This window comes from Galeopterus variegatus, unplaced genomic scaffold, assembly GCF_000696425.1.
Source record: "Galeopterus variegatus unplaced genomic scaffold, G_variegatus-3.0.2 Scaffold8522, whole genome shotgun sequence".
NCBI classification, from domain to species: domain Eukaryota; kingdom Metazoa; phylum Chordata; class Mammalia; order Dermoptera; family Cynocephalidae; genus Galeopterus; species Galeopterus variegatus.
In genome coordinates, this window is record NW_007734633.1 from 39,939 (window position 1) to 67,174 (window position 27,236).

Consider the following 27,236-nt stretch of genomic DNA (forward strand, 5'->3'; position numbering starts at 1 on the left):
CTTGGCATATTTCTTCTATTTTTGTCTCTAAGAAAAAAATGTCAAATGACTTATTAGGGATTATAGATTATGAAGACTTTACGTATGGTTTTCTCTGTTATGATTCATTTCCTATTCACTAGTTCCTAGTCATTTAAATAGTTTAGAGCCAACATTTTCCCCCCAATACTCGGAGTAGTTTAGAAACATCTATCTCAGAACCCTCTTTACATTTGATAATTATCTTCTCTTCTTAAAGTGATGAACATAATGACACAAAGAGATTTTTGGTTCCTGTCTGGTTAAGAAAAATTTGTGGGCACCTTCGTCCATCACTCTTTATGCTACCTCTAATCTTTCACCACTAAGTGTCTGGTTATGTGGATGAAGACTCCGTCTGTAGTTTCTTTTTTTCTGCTTATAGGCATGGATCTCTTCTCCAACTGCACTGAGGAATGTAAAGCACTGGGCCACTCAGATCGGTGCTGGATGCCTTCTTTTGTCCCTTCTGATGGACGCCAGGCTGCCGATTATCGCAGCAATCTCCATGTTCCCGGCATGGACTCTGTTCCAGACACAGAGGTGTTTGAAACTCCAGAAGCCCAGCCTGGGGCAGAGAGGTCTTTCTCCACCTTCGGCAAAGAGAAGGCCCTTCACAGCACGCTGGAGAGAAAGGAGCTGGATGGACTGCTGTCTAATACCCGAGCGCCTTACAAACCACCATATTTGAGTAAGTATTATACCAAAGGATGTATGAAAGTATTCCCTTTGAGGAAATAAAGTTCAACAGTCCATTCTTCTTGATAAAAATAGAGTTCAGGTTGCTTTTAGAAACAAGGATAAAAGTGACTTTTGGATGCAGGCGGCACTTGGGTATGGAAAAGTGAATTTACTTAACAGAAAGATAGGTTCCTGTGTTAGGACATTTGTGTTGACAACACTAAAACACTGATTTTGCTTTTATTGAAGAAAGCATTTTTTAAACGTCCTTCATATTTCCTTCGAATATTGCACTTTCGCTTACTTGATTTCTGTGTGTTTTGAAGGGTTAAATTAAGGTGGAAGAACTTATCTCTTGACACTTGAGTCACTAAGAGATCTCATTTTCTTATTGATACCAGCATTATTGCTTAATCATCCTTTATCATGCAATTTTAAACACCTCAAACCAATTCCAGAAAGCAGTGTAGGCATCATTTTAACTATTCAAGATGATTTAGTAATATGTTGGTTTGGATTCAAGTCTCTGATCAGAATTAGAGGAACTCAATAGAATCATATCAGTACAGCAATATTCTTCATTTATTGAAAATAATAGGTTCTTCTAACATTGAGACATTGATAATTATACTCAGCTCTTTCAATATTGAGATCATATTCTCTAAGTGAATTATTTGATACAATAATTGTGAACAATAAAGATGCTTTGAGAGTCTGTAATATATTTCCTTTGAGGATCTTGGTAATGAAATTATCCCACTTATTCTCTGCTAGGTAGGAATCTTTTCCTTTTAGTGAATGGATAAGTATTACTGGCAATTCAATCAATGTCTTGGTCAAACCACATAAATAACATTTGAAAAAAGGTAAAACTCATAACAACTCAATCAAATGACTTTTGTCTTGTATAGCAAATCCATCGTACATGATGTTTTCTTTCATCTTCTAGTGCAAAAATATCATAGAATCATAAGCTAGAAACAAAGGATGGGACAGATTGTAGAAGTATCATTTCTTTTATGACTGATGAAATGGGAAGGAAAAAAACAATTTAAACCTTAAAGGAAAGAAAAAAAAAAAAAAAAGAACATATATCTTAGCCCTTATGAATCTACAATATGAAAGGCATGGACTGAATTCATTGAGGACATGGCTAATAATCTGGACATTGATTGTGAGAATACGCAAGTGTCATATGAAAATTAGTGGGTATTTCATCAGATGTATACATTATGATGACAACAGTGATCAAATCCTGTTTTATGAAGGACTGAGTTCAGATTTTCAAATTATTTTAACTCCAATACCCTATGATGTAGTACTTTATCACTTCGGAACCAAATAATTTTGTCTCCCTATAAATCATTGATATGTGTTTTGCTTTATATTTTAAAGTTATGATATACAATTACTTTTTTAAAAAAAGAAAGCACTGAGATGCCTAAGGTGTAATTTGGATGCTAAAGGGCTAAAGTTTAACTCACACATCTACACGTACTAGTGAATTTAAGTAGCCTGAAATCAAATTTTAATAAGTGATGACTCTGATGTGGTCTTTACCTCTCAAATTGAATTCTGGATTTAAAATTTTACTTATTTTTGGAAGTAAAACTTTTCTAAATTTTAAACAGCATGTTTAACCATAGTTTCACTTCAACTTAGATACCTTATAGAAATGCATTATCAGTTATTTCAAGGTAGAAAGAGAAATGGCATATTATTTAGAGTAATTAAAATGTGTATTTTTATAAATACAAATATTTGATTTTAGCATATATTAACAAATAAATCTACTCCAAATAGAGTGGAAAATCAATTTGCCTTCTTTTGCTCTGAGTACTAATCTTGGTGAAATTACACTTGCATATAGAACTGAAATTTTAAACATCTACAAATGTCTTTTCTGCACTGATTAGTTTTTCTTTTTTTTAATTTAGAGAATCACAGTAATAATTTTCATTAAGAAAATATTAATGCCACAGATATTTTAACACGAATGTCTCTACTTTTAAGAATCTAGTATTTTCATTTAGAAACCTGACTTCAGGATCATGAAATTCATTAGCAATTATGTGTGTTGGTAAAAATCAAAGAATGCAAGCATTATTTTACCAAAAAAAATTGTTGATTTGTTTGCATATTATTCACATATATGTGTTGGAATAAATTAGATTTTAATAAGAGTTTATCTGTTTCAGCCAGCTCACACTCCTCAGAATTTAGGGTTTGAGTTGAAGTGTGACCTGGATGGAAAATTAGCAGAAAAATAGCTATTTTGTTGTTTTACTTATGCTCTTCTTAGTTCTTCATACAACTTTATCACAACTTTAAACTATTTTTTTAAAAATAAGCTTCTGGTGTTTAATATCATCCAAGATTCATACAGTTATCTTTAAATTTACATCATGGCTCTACTCGGTAGGCATGTTCAATTTTATGATTAATCTAATAATACAAAGTATAAATCAAAACTATTCCTGCCCCTCCCCCATTCATATGGTGCTAGTTTTTAGTACTTGTGTTGTTTATCATCAAGAATGGAAATATTCTCATCTAAATTAAAAAGCAAATCCCTTATGTAATTAGAAAAGCTAAAAATTGACACTAATTACTTGCTTTTAATCAGAATGTTTAAGTAATTATTGAGGTTGCAGCTTTTCTTTTGCTAAACATGCATTTAGTTTTATAATGAACATAGTGTACATTTTGATGTTCAGAGAAGTAGCTGTGTATTTAGTTTTTTTGTAAATCTAAAAAAGCCTAACAAAGTGAAATGGTAATATTTATATAATGACAGGGAACTAGTGATATGCTTAAAAATACAAATGAGATCATTGTTTGTACCAAGAACTTTCCATTTCTATACCTCTTACTGCTAAAGTTAAAATTAAATACTGTAAGATACCAACTTTTACACAGAACTAGGTATATATGCATGTGTTAAAAAATATGCTTTTGGGTTTTACAAAAATGCCTAAATACAGTCATGTTTTCTTCTTTATGTAATATATAAGAAAAGATCCATGAAGAGTATACGTAATGCATTTAATAAAATGAAACATTTTTTTTAATGAGGAGTAATTTTGAACACATCAATTAATGCTTGTCAAGTTAGTCTTAAGTACTTTATGAGTTTGCTTTCTCTTATTTTTGTTATAATGTTATAGTTTGCTAATACTTGATAGGGAACAAGTGATACACTGAAAGATTGAGAAAATAAATTTAAACATGTAGAATATGGTCATATATTCAAAACAATATATTTAGATTTACTTGAAGATGTTAATTTATTTTAGCTTAGTTTTACCTATAATTTTTACAGTAATTTAAAAAATACTAAAATGCCACTTTAACTTTAATAAAATTAATAATTTCTTTCAGCACTTTAAAGAATATTAAGATAAAACAAAATATTTTCAGAAGGTTTAAAATAACATTGCATTTTTATCATGAAGATTTCAAGGATTTGTTTAGAATTTTACACATCTTATTTAAAACAATTTAGTCTTTCAAACGACGTAATAAATTACATATAAAACAATCTGGATAGTCTCCACAAATAAAAAGCATAAAATTAATTTCAGTTCAAGAATATAACTGATAAAAGCTACATTATTAATATAATTTAGAGAAACTCCAGTAGTTAAAACAATACACTCATATTTTTTGTAGTTATTCTCGCTTATGATTTTGACTTTATACTTTGATTGTCTCTAAGATTTTTGTCAGTGAATGAGTATGTCTTTTAGTTTCAATCAGCCTATACAACACAGTTAAAAAGAAATAAGGATTTACTTTGAAAGATGTTGGTTTCTAAGCATAACCAATCCCTAAAAACTGAAGACAGTCGTGAGATAAATAATCAATGATTTCATCTAAAATATATTTGTGAAAATCCTTTTTTCAGGGGTCATACAATAATAAATTATATTGAACAAAGTATAAAACTACATTGACACAATGACTTGTTAATTTTCTAAATCCATAGGATTTTCTAGAATTGTAGGACTAGAGGGAACCATTTATTGAATATGTCACGATCCATCCTGCCTTTATATTATACAAAATTTAGACTAGTCCGTGTACGCCAGAAAAAAAATCACTTTGGCTGTGAGCCCTTTTGAAATTTTAACTCTACTAACCCACAACAAAAGAAAGATGTGAAATTTTGGAACATTGCCTTTAAAACATTACTGACACTTTGCCTAGACATCTTGCCAGAAAAAAAATCACTTTGGCTGTGAGCCCTTTTGAAATTTTAACTCTACTAACCCACAACAAAAGAAAAGATGTGAAATTTTGGAACATTGCCTTTAAAACATTACTGACACTTTGCCTAGACATCTTTAAAGTAAACCTCATTTGGGGAAAATTCTTTTAGGCATCTATATTATGTCTATGAGCACTTCAAGTTTTGTGTTGATTGGAATTGTAACATGTTTTGTTTAGTAACATTTCTTTCATTCCTTCGTTATCTCTGTCTGCTTCCTGTGAGTTTTCATAATTTGGTGAACTCAATAGTGTGGTAAGAGCATATATAGAATTCAAAATAAGACGTTTGGTACATATTACCCTTATGTTTACATCCCCCCCCGCCCCCCCCGTGAAGTGTTTTCTCTGGGATTTGTGTATTCCTCCAATGTCATAAATATAGCATCACCATCCAATGTTAAAAAGTCCACAAATAAGTATTTACCTAAAGCCTTTTTAGCATTTCTGTCACATAGGCCCATACATTACTAAATGAATGGGCATCTTTTTAAGAATTTTTTTTTGCTACTAGATATGTTAACCTGTTCACTTTTCCTAAAAGTTGTGCTACTTATTTATAATTTATTTCTGAGTTTTTATTGTTCTCCAACTATTCTTCATATACATCTATATTTGTGAACCTAATTCTCTCACTTTTTTAGTTTTTCTCTCTGTGATTAATCTCTGGTATTAGAATTATACTAATCATTCTTTTTTTATTAAATTCCTTTACTCAGGAATTGTGAATATATTTCTTATAATCAAAATAGTTTACTCACCTCAACTGAATGAGCAGGAAACAAATGATAACTCAGAACCAGAACAAAAACTCAACTCTTGTTCATACTCTCTCTATATCTACTGTTAGAATTTAATATTCACTGAATTTTATTATATTCTACTTCTCTGGAAGATTGTAATGTATTCACAGTTCATATCATTACTGCAGTTAACTGATGCAGCAATTGATCTATAACATTAAATAAATTATTTTGTTTCCTCTTCTTTTTGGGTAGAGGTTTATCTCAATTAATATAATTTAAAGTGAAAGCAATAAAAATCCTGAGGTGCAGATACAAGGGTACTTCAAAAAGTTCATGGAAAATAGAGTTGAATGGTAATACAAATCTTTTCAGGAACTTTTTGAAGTACCCTTGTTCGAAACAGAGCAGTTCATTCTTTATCTGTACATCTGGCCATTTCTGTAGGCAATTTGCCTTTTACTTATTCAGACATCAGAGCTTCTTCATGACTTGTTTCATTTTATTTAAAATTTGTACGTTTGGTTGATTTGGAATTAGTTTATATCCAAGAAGTATCTGTTCTCCTTGTAGAAGAACGGTTGTATATTTTCATTTATCAACATACTTATTATCTTTATAATTCTCTGCAATATCTAAAGTGCCATTGTAATATTACATCAAACTGAATTAACTTCATTTTGATGACATGATCTGTGGTTTACCTACACCTTCATATTCTAAAAACATAACTTACATGACCATTATTAAGTACTATTTTTGCAAGTACTTTCTCACAATTTATTAGCATGGCTAAAATCTGCTTCTGCTCTGCTGTGTTTCCCCCACACAAACTTGGTATAATTACTATCTTAACATCTTTAGACTCATTACCTAGCTATGAATATAACAAATGCTAAATAATTATGTTATAAAAAATGAACAAATGAGTGAATGGGCATTTTTTAACATACCCATATTTTGTTTAATGCTGTCATCATTCATTCATTCATTTATGCACAGGTCTGCACACAAATAGTTTTTGGTATCTCTAAGCAAGCTTTCTTCTTTTATTTCAAAATTTTTGCTATGTTTTAAATTAGTTATATTTTCTCTGGCTAGTACCTACAGATTTTTTGTGAGGGGAAGTAGAATTTGAACTAATTCAAGATATTGAAATGCACCTAAACTGAGTGTTTTGTAAAATATGATGGAATTTTTCAATACTTTGAGATTCTAAGATTCTTTTGATTTGTTCTAAGAACTTATTTCATATTCTAAAAAGTTCCATTGTTCATATTTTTTAGCTCTCTTGGAATTTTAACTATGCAATTTTCTTACCCAGTCTGTGAGACCATCTTTCTTTTATACATTTTATTTACTAGCAACTAGTAGGTAGCTTCCTTTGCTTTAGTCACTTTTTTTCCTTACATAATTTCCATGCAGGAGTTATTTATTTGCATATTCTTAATTATGTTTTTGAGTTCACAGATATATGGTTAAAATATATAAAATATTGTGCTTTAAATGTTTTTGGAGAAACTTAATTGATAAAAGTTATTTATATTTTTATTTAATATCTTACAGTTGTTCAGTCTGAGTCTTCATCTGTTATTGAAAGCAATTTATTTCATGCATACTTTGCATTTTATTGAGTTAACATTTAGCACATTAATATTATTTGTATACCTTATTTTATGTTACAGATCATTTCCATCATCTTTCTTATTTTGTAAATTGGAAGTAAACCCATGTATGCATTTGTCCATCATATGAGCCTGACAAAAGAAGATTATCAATTAAAATATAAATAGAATTATTCAATGAAAAGGAATATCTACTTCGAAGTTTTTTTCCCCTTCTTATCACACTGAAGATTCATGACTCAAAGATTAAATGCATTAAGTTATAAAGATATTGTAAATAGTCTGAAATATATAAATTCAATTGCCTATAAATATAATTAAACATCATTCAACACTCGATGTGCCAGACTTTTTTTGGATGAGTCTGCGTCTTTTGAAATCCTTCGAGTAAGAGTTAGATAGCTTCATTTATATAATATAGCTTGGAAACTGTTTCAGACTGTGAGATTCATTGTTCAAGATTAAATATTATTACTAAATGAAGACTAAACTCAGCACATCTGTGTGACTTTAATGATTTCTATAGCACAGCAAAATCTTTGAAGTGTTATATTGAGGACCAATAAGACTTTCTAATCACTGCAAAGCTTGATCCACTTCAGTTTAGGTGGAGTGAGAGTAGGAGATTCGAAAACATTGAATAACAAAATGTAATTTACGTACCAAAGGACACGGATAGAAACAAATCGTAAGCTAGAAATTTTGCAGATAAAAATCAGGATTTTATTTCTGATTCTATAATTGATACATTATATGAAATTATATGTATTCATTACGTATGTTAAATAGCAAGGCACTTACCCTATTCTTTCTTTTAGAGATACATTTCTTTTACCTGTATGGATTGGAGAGACAATATTTAAACTTAATTTTGATAAAGTGTCTATATATGTGCAATAGAATGTTAATCTAACTTATCAATGATAGCTTTAAGTCATTGAGTTTAACAAGTGATTATAAATTTATTTTCTATATTCTAGTTTAACTATTCAGTTGTATGGATACACTCATATACATATATGTCCCACACGGTAGCATTATATTTTTAATCAGTTAAATTTAATTTTTAACTATATCCATCAATTGCCAGAGAAACAGCAGACTGTGATTATCTTTAACACCAGAGTATCTCCCTTGTCTCCCCTAAACCTCATGCAAACTACTAACCTTCCTTTCAGATAATTTTTTTAGAAAAAAATGAATAAACCAAACTTGGGCATATTACAGTACAACAGTCCCCCCCATATCTGTAGTTTCACTTTCCATAGTATCAGTTACCCACATTCTATTGTTGTCTGAGAATATTAAATGAAAATTTATTTTAGAAAAATTTTAGAAATAAACAATCCATAAGTTTTAAATTGCATGCCATTCTGAGTAGCAAGATAAAATCTCGTGGCCATTCTGCTCCATCTGCTCAGGACGTGAATCATCCCTTTGTGCACTGTATCCACACTGCATAAGCTACCTGCCCAGTAGTCACTTAGTACCCATATAGGTTATCAGATCAACAGGTCATGAGAAGAAGAGGGGTGAGTAGAGTAAAATATTTTGAGAGATATATTTAAAGAGAAACCACATTCACATAACTTTTATTACAGTATATTGTTATAATTGTTCTATTTTATTATTAGTTATTGTTATCAATCTGTTACTATGTGTAATTTATGAATTAAACTACAATATAGGTAAGTATATATAGGAAAATTATGATATATATACATAGGATTCAGTACCATCTGCAATTTCAGGAATTTACTGAGGCTCTTGGAAGGTACTCCCCATGGAAAAGAGGGTATTGTGGTACTAGTGAAAAGTTTTCAAATTCCTTTACAATGTACATGAAGCACAACGCGCCTGGTTGGATTGTGATATTCTTAGTAAATACTTGAAAAATAGCCTTGTTGCTTTCATAAGAAGTTTTCCTAAGATAACTACTTTTATCCTTTTCACTCTATTATAACTTGGAACTTTTAATTTTAGAAGAAATTACTTTTTATCTTGTTCTCAAAGTATGAATTTACTTCCTGTGGACTCAGCCTGCTGTGGATTTATGAGTGGTCTTTGTACATGTCCTCATATCAGAAAAAGTGATGTGGTGCATTAAGAGGTCGAGATATGGGGCCAGTCTGCCAGGGTTCAAATACTGATCCTGCCAGTTACTAACTGTGTGACCTCTGTAATTTCCTTAACCTTCCTGTAACTCATTTTCCTCATATGTGACATAGATCCACAAAAGCTCACTGTGGAGATTAAATTATTTAATATATTTAAAGCAGTGAGTGCCTCATTAAGTGTTCGAGACAACCATATATTCAGTTAAAATTGGAACAATAACATCGGCCTGAATATGGGCAAAATTAAAATTCTGGGCTTAAATAGAAATAATTATGTTCTCTTTTACTCCCAGAGAAAAATCAGACTGCAAATGTAAAATAGTGATATATTGTGAAAAGAACATTTGGAATATATATATGTATATATATATTCTTTCATATAATACATGTTTTAAAAGTACAGAATCCCTATTTTTCTTTTTTATTCATGAAACCAATGGAACAGATATTATATAACCAAACATACAATGCCCAGCATAGATTAAGGTTTATTTGTTCAATGATGATGTTAATCACAAAGCATGATTATAACTTAAAATTTTATATTCCTGTTGTTTTCCTTAACTTGTGTGTTTACAATGAGTAGAGATCCTTGATTATGTACAATAAACAGTAAAAATAATCTGACAAAGAATATTCATTTTTGAAGCAACAGCTTTTTATTTCAGTATAGTAAATAGTGTGTTATATTTGATGGCTGTAGAAAAAAGATTTATATTCCTTCAGAGCAAAAAATTTAAAAAGTGATACAAACCAATGTCCATATGCAGTTTGACTCATCTATATTTCAACAATTTTACTTGCCCATTAGTGTAAATTTTCACCTTTGGAAGGATATTGTTACCCCAAAGAATTCTGATATCCCAGTGTGAGAGACACAGATGATCTGTAAATAGAAACAGTCTATTAGTATGAAAAACTGTGTCTTTCTGTAAGATATACCAAGAGATCTATGGCTGCCATGGATCAGTATTTGAACACATAAAAGTCTGAAGATTTTCTTACCTCCTTTTTTCTTCACTAAACTCGTTATATGGTAAACCCGATTCACTCAGCCTTATATTTATATTTGTGCACCTTTGTCTTTCAAAGTCTAATGATATTATATATAATTATGTTCTTATGAAAAAAAACAGAAACAATCTTCTACATATATAAGAAAAGATTCAGTCTCACAGTTACACAGTGAATTTAGTATTAGTCTACAGTCATTATCTGCCTTATTTTTTTCTTTATTAAAAGTTATGAAAAAAATGTCCAGTGCTCTTCTATAGGTCCTAGCTTTTATCGCTGTTGACACAACCTGAGGCTTGAGATATTGGGACAGAACCACTTCTTTGAGCAGCTTATTTCACCACTTTCTTCCTTTCTCAATTATCCTTAGAACTGAGTTAGCCACAAAACACCCAGGCAATCTTTTGGGCTACAGAATGTTTTGTTATATTTTGAAGATTTAGACTTGCTGGAATGCAGACTATTTCCAGATATAGAAAGTACAAACCCTTGGTTCTTTGCTGGGATCTGAAAGAAGGCATACATATATTCTTTTGTGCTCTATAAATCCAGTCCTTTCTGCCTAGCTCATCAAAATCAATGAGGAACCCCCCTGCTTTTCCATGTGCCTTCTACTATTAATTAATTAGAGTATTTCTCTAAGATATTCAAGTCGTACATTCTCCTCTTTAAAAATTTTTAGAGGCACTCTGCTGCAGCCACAATAATGATCATATTAGATTTTACAGTCTTTGCTGTTTAAGGCCTGCCTACATTTTCTGCTTTGCAACTTAATCATTTGTCAACTTCTTCAAGCCCTGTAGGTTTACACATTCTATTCTCCTTCTGGAATGTTCTGTCATCTGCAAAAGCACCCTCTCCCCATATGCACAGCCATCTCCTACTGATCAATCAAGATACAACTAATTTTAATTTTAATAGGAAGCCTTCCCAAAGAAGATATATGCATTCTTCCTGTAACTTCTTATAGATTCTTTTGTATAATTGCTGTCTTTAAACTATTTTGTGAAATAGTTATTTGTCCATTGTATTGTATAAATTTTTCAGAGCAGAATCTATGTGTATTTGTTTTAGAGTCCCATGTTCTAGAACTGTCTAGAGCAAAGTGACACTAATAAATGCTTATTCATGCTTATATTTATCAATGAGTCAATAAATGAAACATCCTGAAAGGGAGCAAGGTGCATTTCTTTTCTCTTTAAGAAAGTCATGTAGACATCTATGCTGATTTACATAAAAAATATTATTACTGTAGTCTCTGTATGTAAAATAAAAAGGTCAGCAACAAGAAGAAAAACAATAAACATCACAATCATTTCCAGTCCTAAATACTCTACCCTGGATTTCATCTTCTTTCACATTTCCATAATTTTCATGTTTTTATTCTAGCCTTAACCATGCTGGTTCTTTTGTTCTTCTTTTTCTGATACATTACTTGTTTTTTCTCATCTCCTTTAATCTCATGTTTTGCCATCACTAACTGCTAATTTCACTAAGCTATTTCTTTGCAATTTTCTGTCACACAACATTTACAAACATATATGTAACTATTACATAAACATAAGGTAACCTTAAACAAGAACATAAAGGAGAAGCCATTGTGGATATGTGGTTATGGACAGGAGGTTACAGATAGTACTGGATAACTATGGCTGGAGGCAATTTATCTGACTTTAGGTTCCCAAAGTTTTCATGTAACTATCTTTAAGAACATAGTTTTCTTACACATCATCATTACCGCATAAATTATGTTCAAATTTTTTCTTAGATATTTGTTTTATGGTGTTATAGCAACTGACGGGTATCTCAAATGCTAAGTTTTTAAAAGTAATGTTACAAAACTTTGTTTATTTGCAATAATTTTATTATGAGATATGCAGGCAGGTTTGGACATTTGTCATATTTTAATAAGGATACAGATATTTTATATATAATTATATGTTATCAATACTTTTTGACCAGAATCCTTTACTAGCCCCAACAAAGGTTGATTATTTAAAATTTGGACATTTTCTTGGCTTTATTGTGATACCTTTCATAGACAGTAAATATATAACAACTTTTTTACTTTGCTATGTAGTTAAATATTTGCAATAATTAAGGTGAACCCTAACTGAGCACAAAGTTTAAAGTTACAGAATGTAATATAACTCTTTAAGGAGCTAAATCTTGACATCTAATTAGACTAAAACTAAAATGAATTTAATCTTTAGCAAGCATGTTGTAATCTCATTTCAACAATTTAGCATTTTTGTGATTTTTTTTAAAGCTATGTTTGATTCACTGTGTAATATAACTCTTTAAGGAGCTAAATCTTGACATCTAATTAGACTAAAACTAAAATGAATTTAATCTTTAGCAAGCATGTTATAATCTCATTTCAACAATTTAGCATTTTTGTGATTTTTTTTAAAGCTATGTTTGATTCACTGCTCTTTGGTTTTCAAATCTCTAAGTATCTGATGAGAGATTAAATTGAAAGGGGGAGAATGAGGTGGTAATGAGTTTCTAGGCTATAACTAAAACTAAATTGTGTACCTAGGCTTGGATTTTAGGATAGGTAATTGAAAGTTATGTTTTATGCAAAGAAGAAATAACATTTTATTTAATATTCTATGACTGTCTCACAAAAAAACAAAGACTTCACTCAAAAACCAGGGTTAAAAATTTAATGATGATACAAAGAAACAATTTAAAAAGCAATTAAAATAATTCTCAGATATGATAATCAGGCAGTTAGCCATTAAATATAAATTATTGTAGATAACTGAATTTTGTTTGTCTCCTTTTGAACTGTGACACCTTAATTTTAAATCATTTTTATGGAAATATGTAGAGAGCTTATTACATGAACTAGTCTTACAAAATTAAAAAACTTAGTGGAACAGTTTTTTTTTTTTTTTTTGGTTTAGTGGTAAGTAGTGTCATCTGTGCTATCATTAAGCAGATGCCTTGAGGACAGGGTTGCCAAATTTAACAAAAATACAGAACACCCACATTTTGCATGGTAAGTACATATACTAACAAATCTTTATTGTTTATCTGAAATTCAAATATTACAGCGCAACTGGTATTTTATCTGGCAACCCTACTCAAGGGGTTACCAAAACTTGTAGTCTTGCGGTTCCTGACCTGCTTTAGTGTAAGGGTGTTTTTTTCTGTGTCCCTCCTTTGTGGTCAGCTTTTGGTGTCAGTATTTTCAAACACCCTATGAGCCTGCCCTTCCTGCTTTTAATCTGTGATTTGCTTTAATATAGAAGTAACCAAATTATGTTTGGGGAACAGATCATCAAGAATGTATGATAAGTAAATAGACAAACATTTACACACAGTTTCTAAGTTGTTTGTATTGCATGTCTTTTTTGAAAATATGCTTGGATAGATTGTTTATAAATATTTTATTTACCAGTCCAGAAGATTTAACACTTATTTTCATTGTTTAATTCTCTAAGATTGTGATTAAACGATTTTGAAAACTTACCCATGTTTAAGTAGGCCATTTGTGGTTAATAAGTTAGATCCATGGATATATATATATTTTTTTAAATAAAGGTATTATGTATTTATTTTCATGTTTTTACCATCTTACATTGCTAAAATTAATGCCTGGTTTTCATGTAAAAATGAAATTGTACACATCGTGCATAGTTTGGGTAAATATTGTGATACAATGATGTTGTTTGGTTCAAATATGTCCATACAGGTACAGCATTTCTATATTTACAGGAATGACCACTCTCATTCATGTATTTTTCATGCCTTCTGCTTTGAAAATTAATGCTAATTTCAGTCTTACAGGGAAGGAGCTAATTTAGTTTTCTTATAATGCTGTTTTGAAGGAAACCACTTGAAAAATAAGTCTTTAAATGTTAGTAAATATTAGCTTCTTAATTATCAAAAACAGGAAACCATTTATTTTTTTATAAAGGAACATATGGATATCTTGGATAGAACTTTAGATACAGAAAATACTGGTATTTTTCTAGCTTAAATGGAAATATTCTCTGTTGTTATTAAAGTAAGATACAATTGAGTGAATTATGTTCAAAAGAAATATCAAGGTACAAAAGAAAGTATCAAGGATACTTCTTTATGGCAAACGTAAAGGATGCTATTTTCAAATATTTCTGGAACAAACCAGTTTCCATATTTTAGTGGATCATGATGAAGGATTCCAGAAAAAATTTCAGTGATATTGTAAACAAGGAGAGCAATGTATGTTAGATTTACATTTTCTAAATGTATGCCAATGTAGGATCAGAGAATGTGAAAAAATAATTCAGTCTCCAAACTTGGTTTTAAGATACTAAATGAAGCAGTGGGGTTGTGTTTGTCAAAAAGAACCTCGTATAGCAGCCAAAATACCCTGAGTTGGGTCATGTCCTATTATTTTCCCTCAGAGAAAATTTATTAAGCTTCCACGGCATCATTTTTGACAGTCTTATAGAAATCTGAACTAGATGAGTTCAATGTATTAAATTCTATGTAAGCACATTGTCTTAGCTTTTTTTAAACAAATATTTTAATTTTAAAGTTTAATAGTTTAGTGTTTTAAAACAGATCTTTAGAATATTGACAATTCTTGTTTCTAGATGGAAAATTCAAAAATGATTACTGTGTGTTTTTAGATATCTTGCTCTGATGAATTCAGATAGCAATATTCAAAGTGTATTATCTAAAGGAGTTAATACACTATCACTAATTTCTGTCATAGTTGAAAGCACTCTTCATTAATATAATCAATTAGAGATAAGTATTTTTAAACCAAACAAAATTGAGTTACTATAACTGTATCTACCCTACTGATAATATCAGAAATATTTGACATGGTTGCAATAATCCAAAGAGTAGCTATTTCTTGGTGAACTATCTGTAAATGTACTATCATTTTTGTGAGAATGTAAACTACTAACACACACACACATACATACAAACACATGCATACGTAGAGACATTTCTAAATGCCTGTAGATCTTCTATGTAAACGGAATCTGTATTTCAGGGGACTTAATTTCTCATACAAAGCTATGTGATGGTAATGGTATACCATAGCACTTGTGGACTACACATGTGGACAGATAGAGAAGCCCCTGTTTTCAAGGCTGAGTCCTTTTCATAGCATAAAATTTTGTTTAAAAATAGACACTGAGCAACAACAAATTTTGAAATTTTCACTGGTAGTAAAATTTCACAGTATATCAATTCTACTTGATCTGGAGGGTACCTTACAGATTATCAAATAAATTCTGTCATTGCACACACCCTGCCAGTAGAAAGAATGAGGACAAATTAATTTTTAAACCAGAGCGTAATAACTTCGTATAGCATACATTATACGAAGCACACTTGTGAAATGAAATGCAAAAGCAGATATTCTCCACATATGCTTTTATAATTCCAAAATATATGTGGAAAACATCAGAAAGCACGGATTCAATGAATTTGACTCATTCTCCCTAGCCTGAAATACATCAGCAAATGTATAGTCACAATATTAACATATAGACTAAACTAAAAAAAAAAAAAAAAACACGTGGCTTTACTACGTATTTCTACATTAATGGCCTGAAAGATTATTCGAGTGATTTATTTCACAAACTTTCCTTTCTAAAAGAGTGATCAACTTTGTATATATTACATATTACTACCTCATCCAAGCAAACAACAGTTTTCCATGTATATTCTATAATCCCTTAACTCTGTCAAGCTGGAATGAACATGAATACTGTTTGATGAAAGGAAAAGACTAAATTTAGTATGAGGATAGTGTGAACTTACAAGTTAAATATAATTACTCAAGTTTTTTTCTGCACTAAAATATTATTATTGGGCACAAGGACAAAATATTTTATTGACAGAAGGCTTTCAGTCTTTTTATAATCCATAATAAAACACAACGTGTAATCTGGTTTCTTTTTTTTATCATACATATATATATATATTTTATTAAAATCTATTTGTGATTTTTTCTGTGTGAGAAGAATATGATTTATGATCTGAAAAATAAAAGCAAATATGACCGTTCAAATGGAAGGTAAAAAACACATCAAGAAGTTACCCTCTTTTAATAGGTAACATTACTATGCTCATTTCTGGATATAAGATTAAACAGAAAAAAAATTCTTTAGAAAGATGTTAAAGGAAGTCCTCGAAAGTAGTTCAAGAATAAGACCGAACAAAGTTAAAAGAACTGATTATTTAACTGGACAAACCACTAATGGAGGCTCACTTTTAATCTATCTTTAAGTTCATGATACACTTTTGCACAGTGAACAGGAAGCAGGTGTTTTTGACTTTCACAGTGGGTAAAGGGTTCAAATTCCTGTATGCCAGATTCACTTTATAAAGAAGTATCTTGACCATGAGGCTAATTAAACATTGAATGAGCTCCAGAGTGTGTTACTGATCTCAGCCTCTGGAAGTTTTTCACTATAGTGGAGAGTCTCAATCATCTGAGGTGTTTGAAGGCTGTTCTTTCTTTCAGTTATGGAAACAGATTAGATTACTTCATAAATTTAATTTATTGCTTCACTTTCTGTGGTTTCTACTGTCATAAAATATAAAGAGTATTTTTGTTTCCTGCTATGCAAGTATGAGAATGTGAATATTCAAATTATTAAACTGCCATTTTAATGTATTAAATAAAATTATTTTTGCAGGCAATTACATGGTATAAATAGTATATCAGTACTTTTTTTAAACAATTATTTTTGCAACATACATGTTAGTCATTCTTTTTACATCACTAATCAGTTTAATATCTTAAATTTTTGATTTGTTTAAATGTTTTTATTTTTCACAGTTTCATATTATACTTTGCAAATTATAAATGGCAACAGCAGGATTTACAATACAAAGAAAAATATACATTATGAAATTTTTATAAAACATTATATATGTGGTAAATTATATGAAGGTAGATATTTAAATATCTATTTTCCATTAAGAGTCCTTTGTATTTGTAGTTCAGACATTAATATAAGTGTCTTAAATCTGACATTTCTGTGATTCACTATGAAGAATAAATTCAGTTAAATAGAATTAAAAAGAAATATTAACAGTCCTTTCCATTTTACTTTTGATTTGACTTAAAAGAATACCTTTATCCATATTAAGTGATCAGTTCCCTGCATATGCTGATGCATAGCTGGAAAAAAGCACACTTGTGAAATGAAATGCAAAAGCAGATATTCTCCACATATGCTTTTATAATTCCAAAATATATGTGGAAAACATCAGAAAGCACGGATTCAATGAATTTGACTCATTCTCCCTAGCCTGAAATACATCAGCAAATGTATAGTCACAATATTAACACTGTGGAATAATTGTCCTTGGCAAAATTTTATTAGATGATATTTGCTTTCTACTTGTCCAACATTAACCCGTAGATAAAGAAAAATAAGGATTATTCAATGTTCAAACTCACTTCATAAAGGTTTTGAAATAAAATGTATATGACTATGACTTTAGTAACAGTATAAACAATTTCTGATTTGGTGATACTTTACAAATGTGAGATTAGCTTCTGAAATGGAAGAAATCTCTTCTCCCCAATCTAATCTGTTCTGACCTTAAACCTCAGTTCTCCTATTTGTCCTATTCATGCATGCCTGAATTAACAGATAGGTGGGAGGAAGTAAATTTAATAAAAGGTGATTATATTATTCAAACAATTACTGGAATAGGTGGACTTCAAATTAAAAAAGCAGCACACAAGTAACTCTAAGCAGTAATTAAAATATGTCCTTAAATATTTATTTTAATATATTTAGTATAACGTTTGCTAAACTTCCGTGTTCTCTTTACTGTCAACCATTTTAATGTTTCTTTTGCATCCATACTAAATCAGATGAACATATATCTATGCTAATCGCTTTTCCCATAAGTAATCTTTTAACCTAATTAGAAATAATATTTTACTGATTTATATCTGTGCTACGATAACTACTTTCTGCATTTATACTGAGATGTAGATTTTCAGTACAATGAATTAGTTTCTCACACAATAAATTAGTTTATAGGTTGAGTATAGGTCACTCCTGAGTTTTCGTCTTTGAATTACTACAACGATGTTTCCTATATATCAGCATTTTCTGATTTACACTATTAAGAAAAAAGTATTTATATTGTAAAGAAAAAATTTCAGCCTGTAAATAATGCCTTCAACTTATCTTGATGAATGTAATATTATTCATGGGATGACCATATATACTGGGTTTTCCAGGAAAGCACAAAATCTTGTGTAATTATTAATAGTGCTCCCTTTCACTCACCAAAATGTCCAGTTTAAACAGTAAGTTATTTGGTCACTGTAGTTATTTGCTCCTATTAATTTTATAAATTTGAATGCCTGTGGTTGCACTATGCTAATATATTAAATAATTTTCAATTCTGATATGAATAAAAATATATTGAATTATTTATACTGAAGTTTATCAAACAGATCATTTGAATCTAAAGACATAGGAAAGTAGAATTTAATGCTCTTACAAGAGCAAAATTTCTGTTTGCTTATAAAATACTCTTTGTAACATTATGACCAGGTAAGTCATAATAGCTACCCTGCAGTCCAATATCGTGACTAACACATTTTATAATTCATAATATCATAAGATATTACAAAGCAAAATATGTCTTGGTTACTTTACATTCTACTTACTACACAATACACATCAATATTTATTTTTGCTTTAATTTCTGTCAGTGGTTGTGCCAGACTTTTGCGGATTTAATTGATGTGCCTGCTAAATGGTGAAATAGTGGAAAAATGTTTTATTGGCCAGAAACTGACTTTTTGAGGAAAGATAAATGAGAGAATTAAGGAAAACAAATTAAGAAAAAAAAAAATAACTAGATAATATACTTGAAATGAGTGGAAATCCCAGAGAAGGACTGAACTGCGAACTGATCAACATGTTTGTGCCTTTGTTTAAAAGAAGAGTAGTTAACTATTCACTGGATTAAAACAGTCCACTTATATTATTTAATAACTAGATAATATACTTGAAATGAGTGGAAATCCCAGAGAAGGACTGAACTGCGAACTGATCAACATGTTTGTGCTTTTGTTTAAAAGAAGAGTAGTTAACTATTCACTGGATTAAAACAGTCCACTTATATTATTTAATGTTTAATTTTATATATATATATATTTTATATATATATATATGATTTTTATCCCAATTGAACTATCTTGACTTTCAGCACAGTTTTATAACATGTTTATTTTGTGCTAGGTACTGATGCAGGAGATACAATTTTTGTTCTCATTGTGCTCATGGTTAAATGTTAGGAAGATTATGGGTAGGTAAGAGGGAACATCCTTTTTCACTATAAATAAACATAATACTTAAAATTATAAAATCTAAACAATTGAATCTTGGCATTCTTCTTCATAATCCAGTATGCTTTATTTTACTGGAACAAATTTGATAATATCTTTTTCTCCCTTCAACTTTAACCATTTTATGTGGAAACTAATTATTTTTAAGGGATAAATTTACTTTTTAAAAAAATTTGTAGGCCATAAAAAACTTGGTTTTTGTATAATTTTTAAAGTGAAATAAACTAGACTTAGAAAATGTCAGTCATCTTTAAAATTTTAACTTCATAAACACTTTCTGGCACAGTTTTCTCTAATAAGTAATAGTTTAATATATATAATTTACAGTTTATTAAGTTAAATGTATAATAACTCATTCATAAATTTTCTAAAGATTTGTAGAAATGTAAGGGCCACACATTTATAAAATACTCTGATCATGCATAAATAGTGAAGTACAGTATTGTTTTCTAGATTACCTTAAAAAGCTAACTTCCACATAATTGGTGATTGGTATGTAATATATATATATATTTCCTATGCGAAACTGATTTATAAAAATGTCAATGGGATATGAAGATCAACTACATTGTATATTGATAAATTAAAATAAAAAATAAATAAATAAATAAAATATCAAAATTGTCATTTTCAGAAACCCAAACAAGAGAAAGACTGTGACTACTAGAAATCAATGTAGCACTAAAATATTTTGACACTACGTGGGTCTGGCATGCGGGTACGATGAATTTCTGATTATACTAATTTTTTTTACAAGAGTGTGAAATTCTAAACTCAAAAAGTCAACCTCTTAGAGTATTTTCTTTCTTTTTTGCAGCACGGAAAAGGATATGCTAGTCATTTCTACAGGACTTACCTGGAGCGGCATGATTTGCACAAAGTCGACCAACAAAAGCATCAACTTTTCAACTTCATTATCTTGGCCGTCCAGTTAGTTGTGTGTAACTGAGTATTAGATTTCCAGCGGAGTCATCGTGGCCAATTATAGGACCTAATTGCTCTCAGCAGGCCTGAGAAATGAGTTGAAATGTGCCGAACTGTAGAAACTTTAGAGGCAACTGATTCTGCCTCTCCGATCAGTGTGTGCCTGTTTACAGCACTATATATCTTTCTCTCTCCAAATGTCACTGAGCCCTTTAGATGTTTATATTCACCACAACAAGCCAGTCATAAAGATAAAGGAAACTTGTGCATTATAAATGCAATATCACTGTTTTAAACTTGACTGTTTTATATTATTTTTGTGTGATCAAGTGTTCCCCAAACTATTCCAACTTTACAAAGAAATTGTGATTATGTTCTTTTCACTTGTGGGTTATAAAAAATGTATTCTGAAGACCCACAAAATATCAAAGACATTCTGTAGTTTATACACCGTGTTGCAAAGTGTTTACTGTACTATTTCAAAGCTTCTAAATAAATATAAAATATATATATATATTATATTATATAATTTTCCTAAAATGTGGTACAAGTCAGTTGGTTTTTAAATGGATTCACAGTCCACATCATACAATAAAGTAAAAGGTAATTCAGGGTCTGAAAGATAATCTTACTAAGAAAAACAAAATCATTAATAGTTTCCTCACAGTTTTTATATCTTATTCAACCCTGTTTTTCCTTGTTTAAAAGAAAATGAAGCTCTAAGCTACAAAGTTTTGTCAAGAACTCATACTGAATTTACAATGCCAAAGATGTAGGTGTCAATATTATCAGACAGAACACTGAATCTATACTCTCAAAATTTCTAACAATCTATATGATTCTGATTCTATTTCTATGGCTTTGAATTTAGAATCATTTAAAGATATTATGAGGAATTTATAAATTAATCTGTATTCATTGTTAGAAAAAAACTGGATGTCTGTACATTTTGTGGTGTAAAATATGTAATTGAAGATTACTATTTTAGGAAGTCCTCGGTCATATAACTCACACAGAATTTTATTTTACATAGTTTTATATAGTTTTGTGACTCAATTACACATGACTATAAAATTTATTTATTGCTCTATATGAATATATAGAGACATAAATATTCGAACTGGTAAAGAATATCTAAGATATAAAAAACCTCTAAATTTAAAACAAATTAAATAAATTTCAAGATAGAAACATGGCACATTATTGTTTCAGTATTGTGTGTGAAAATTTTATAGCTTAAATGTAGTCAGTGTTTTATTAATGAAAAAATTCTTCATGAGTCAGCCTTGAAAAGTTAAGCTTGCCTTTTTAGTTAAATGTCAACAAGGTTAATTATTCAGTAAGATGGATTTTCCGTTCTTTTACATATTTTTTTTAATGTTGTTTATTGCTTGTTGAAACACAATTAAGACAGGGAAAAATCAGAGAATGTGAGTTAAGAATAATAATCCAAGCAAAAAACAAAATTGTCACAGCTCCCCTCTAAAAAAGCCTTTAACATTATATCAAAATGTTTGCCCAGTCCAAATTACAAGCCCATTTTTAAATAGTTCCCTTAATTTTTAACTGATCTTGTGTTCAATGATAGTTTGAGCTGCACTGTTATTAAAAAATAAACAAAAAACATAACACTTAAATATTCTCCATCTAGTTTTACGTAATTTAAGTTGAAAAATTCTTATATTTAATATGAAAATGTATACATATATTCATAGACCCTTGATGTATATGTTTAGAGTGATATCTTGGTATCACTTATTTTACTGTTATCAAGTTAGATATTAATATGTCATAATCCTGATTAGTTAATGTATCAAAATAAAATGTGTAATGTTGCAGTCTTTTGGGGACCCTTTAAAAATATATAAAGCCAATACAAAAAGCACATATATTCACTAAGTGAAGCAGTTACATTTTCTCAAACCTTTGATGTTACTCCATTAATATTTTGAATGATAGACTATTTTAGAAAGGAAATGTTTATATATAATTTAACTGGGAAAAAAAGTCTATTTGTTATAATTGTTTTTTAAGAAACAGAATGATTTTCTCGTTCAGTCACTCTGCTTTAATCAAAACCTTTCATGCCTCATTCTACAATCATGGGGGAAAATATACATCCATATTCCTTATTAGTAGTATTATTATTCCAATGCATGTAGCATTGAAAATAAGATTATACTCACTTTACAAATAATTGCTCTATTCATTCATTTGATTAAAAAAACTTTCTTTAACCCTTTATGTAATTGTATATAATCTCCCTTGAGCCAACTTTTTATAATATATGTTAGTGTATTAGTCGATTTTAAATATATCATAGTAACTAGTTATACTAGTTTGCATTTTAGTTCTTAAATCATATTATCAATTTACAAAAAAATAAAAAACAACAAAATTTTACCTAATTTGGGAGGCAAATAGAATTATTTAATCTTACAATACTAAATTATTAGGTCATTAATCAATTATCTATTGCATCCAGAATAAACCAGAAGTTACAACAGAGTAAGGATATGATTTTAGTAAATTGTCTAAAATGTTACCTACCAATGACAAGCACTGTAAAATGGAAACTGCCAGTTTCAAAGGTTTGAACCAGTAACAAAGGTTTCCAAAGAAACATTTACTAGATTAGTATGTCAAGGAATTTTAGAATAGGCTTTCAATTTAATCCGGTCATCCTAATATCCTATCTTCCATAATTCCTATACACATCAAAGAAAAATAATATCCACCTTATTAGACAGTATTTTATAAGTAAATTATTTCAGGAAAGAATAGTCATGACATTTACTCCTTGTTAACATGGTTAGTTTTAGAGCAGTAAAAGTAAAAATAAATTTCCTGTGGAAACAGTGTGCTAAATGTTTCAAAGGTATGTCAAATGACAATTTTTAGAAATATTTCATTCACATGCAAAATGCTAATTTTTAATTTGTGAACATAATTTTGTGAGTTCATTTTAAATCAAATATTTAAATATCACATCAGAATTATTTTGCAGATATACAGATGTCAATAATATGTGTATCATCTTTCTCGAGAAATATTAAGAAAACGTTTATTTTATTTTATAAAGATATTAAATGCAATGCCTTTATCAAACATTGCAAATTAAAAACTAGAGTAGTTTTAAATATTTTAATTACACATTCTGTTTTATTTCTAAGGAGTGTATAATTTGCCATCAGATGTCCTGTGTAATATAGAAGCCATCCTGCTCTTCTAGTGATGGAAAAAAAATCTTCAAAATTCTCAACATAAACTTTAATAACTGTGCATTAATTCTACTATTGACCTTCCAAAAATTATTTATTGGAGTTCAGTTCATCATTAATATAATTATTCAAACAGAATGTGGCGAATGTTAAACTGGATAAAAAGAAGTATTTATGTTACTGATTGATAAGAGTGCTGTTATTTGTCATCACTTATGATTCTCACCCCTCATATTTCCATGTGTGCTATTAACACCCAAGGAACTCAAAAATACTTAAATATTGGTATACTTGATGATTTTTCTGAAAATCATATATTTTTCATATTACAATTTCTTAGGTCCTTTATCTTTTTCATCTCTAATTTTGTAGTGGTAAAGGCTTTGCACTTAACCTCTTTTTTATGTTCCTTTTTAACAAGGAAAAACAGAAAATGACAAAATTCCATATTTTTTACACCATGGTGTAGTAACATTATTTTATATATTGTTAGTACTTCAAATAATATCCCTCTGCTAAGTCAAAAAAAAAAAAAATCCTTATACAGTAATTTGTGAAACTGTTCAGTAGAGCATTTGTTTTTCTTCAGAAACTTGGCATAGGTTTAGATGATAGCATTCTGTAAGAATGCTGGTAAATGGGTGCCGCCAGAGTATTGCAGGCAATAATATGACAAAAATTCTAATACCTTTAGTATGCATGCATGTATTTCTGATCGATGTTTTTTTAAGTATTTGTAAAATTAGAAAAATGACTTTTATTTCTAGAAAACTTGTCACATGCTCAGTTTGAAGTTTTTGCACTCCAGATGTTTTTGAGTTGCATAAGAACATTGCATTCATCATGCAAAATATTAAATTTTCAAATGAGACTCAAAAATTTCTGAGTGATAAAACTCAGACCTCTAATGCATCCATACATCCTTGAGCTGAAAGCAAGCAGGGAATTTCAGCTGTAAACACATTTTTGAGACAGTTATCTGTGAGTGAAAACAGGGTATTATAACAAAAGATGAGTTTCAATCTTAACTATAGTGTTTGTTACTGTGAATGCTATAATAATACATAAGTAAAATGAGTGTAAATGTAATATATTATTTTATACTGCTGTATACATATGAAATAAATAAAACTAGGAAACACATTATGCCATTTTTCCATGCATGGATCTTCCACTGTTGCCTGTGGGAGCTTTGAACACAAATCACAGGCAAAATATGGCCCTAAGTTTAAAAACAACTAATGCTGATTTAGTAATTTTAGTCTTAATATAACAGGTCTAAGGGGACATCTGTTCAAAACTGAGTCTCATTTGAAGAAACATATGCTAGGTTTTAAAGGATTTCACTATATTTATAATTTTGAAAGTAAGCATTAACTTCCATATGAGTCTCATGACACCCACAATGAATCTTTTAAGTATATATTTCTCTACCTGATGCTATATTTTCTTTTTAACTATTTTTGATTTGTAGTAATGCCAAGGGTCCACAAAAATTAATATGGAGGTTTTACATAATATATGAGTGCCTTCAAGCAATAAAAGAAACACAATTTACTCAAAATTTCATATTTAAAGTTGATGGAAACATAAGAAAAAAAGAAAATTCATGTGGGTATCATTTTTCAATAAGAAAATATGAATTAAGGTATAGATACTTTTTACAATGTTAAAATAATCTGAATTAACCCTATAGAAATTTAGGTTCTAAAATAGCTAAAAGGTAATAGGAGAAATGTTGTGCTTCTTAATCTTATGTGTGGTTTGTGTAACAGATATTTGTGAGTTCAAACTACACATATCTGGACCATGCCTCATTTTACAAGGTGACGGGGGAGGACTAGGTATTTCTCTTGCTTTGAACAACTAATAAGTCCAACCCTATGGTGGGGGAAAAAAAACTGAATAAAATACACAAAAATGACAGTTTTCAATGAAATATCGTCAGCTATAATTACAAATTGCCTTGGTTACCCTGTAGACCTCTACCTCCTATCTCTTAGTTTCACCCTTAATGGGAAAAAAATATCATGGACTGTTCCATTAATACAAGATTATGAATTTTTAGAGGTAAAATTAAATTTCATTAGATTGCAGACATATCTGGGAAAAAAATATCATGGACTCTTCCATTAATACAAGATTATGAATTTTTAGAGGTAAAATTAAATTTCATTAGATTGCAAACATATATGGAGGTCTGAAAATAAGGGGATTTAAGACTGTATGCCAGCCAAGAAAATTTTAGAATGGGAAAAAAATATCATGGACTGTTCCATTAATACAAGATTATGAATTTTTAGAGGTAAAATTAAATTTCATTAGATTGCAGACATATATGGAGGTCTGAAAATAAGGGGATTTAAGACTGTATGCCAGCCAAGAAAATTTTAGTTAGTTTTGGGAACCAAAGAAAACATAGGTAAATATTAAACAATTAAATGATCAAAATTTGTGGTCAAAATCCACCAGTAGGTCATGAGATCAATTTAATGTAAACAGACAATAACATGAAAACAAAGATGAGTGAATAAAACAGAAAAAAAAATAAAATGTATCAAAACACATCATCACGTAAAAGCAAATAGTTTTTTGTGAAACATTTTTCAGATATATGTGTGTAATAGGTCACAATGTAAAATATATATCTTACGGTGAATCGTTTCCTAAAATGTTTGAAAAGCACTGTACCATGTGATCTCTATTTCAAATTTAAGCTCATTTAATATGATGGGAAGTCAGGGAAGATATTCTTGAAAAGATACTCCACATCTGCATCTTAATCTTCATCCTCTCTAACATATGGGTAAGTATACCTATTTGTATAATTTTTGCGGGAATTAGTGAACTAATGTATGTGAAATGCATAGTACAATGCTAACACACAATAAGTAGTATATGTTATTATTAATATCATTTTTCACTACTTTGCTAGCTGAAAGAATTTCTCAAAATTCCAGACTGCTGTAGAGTTGTATCTAAACTGTGCTAATTTCAAAACGTCAGGATGAAAGTAGACTTGCCTTTGTTATCTGCTCATCAGCTCTGTTCACCTCTGCCTCTCCATTTATCAGTGATAGGGAGTCCAGGAAATAAAAACCACATCTGACTGAGCTCCACTCATCTCCCTCAACTCCCTTTTGCACTCTCAAATTACCTTATATCCCTATTATTGAAAATTACACATATTTACCTGATTTTTTTTCCTTGACCCAAATGTCCTTTCTGAATATCTATTTCCATACAAATAACTTTTAGTTGGAAATACTGCATATTTG

The 27,236-nt window shown here is 29.8% G+C and overlaps 1 protein-coding gene across 3 annotated transcripts in view; it reads left to right on the forward strand.

The window, feature by feature from the left end:
• Nucleotides 1-25,101, forward strand: part of PCDH10 (protocadherin 10) — a 38,856-nt gene extending 13,755 nt beyond the window's left edge. The window contains exons 4-6 of one of the 3 annotated variants that reach the window (XR_552068.1): nt 404-709; nt 20,448-20,531; nt 20,631-25,101. Coding sequence is in view for 2 of the 3 variants with exons in the window: in XM_008592947.1 (XP_008591169.1) it covers nt 404-709; nt 7,397-7,437 (347 nt within the window). In the remaining variant the exon portion in view is untranslated. Of the gene's footprint in view, nt 1-403; nt 710-7,396; nt 7,875-20,447; nt 20,532-20,630 lie in introns of those variants that run through there. The other 2 variants (XM_008592947.1, XM_008592949.1) reach the window with 2 other exon arrangements.
• Nucleotides 25,102-27,236: the final 2,135 nt, after the last annotated feature.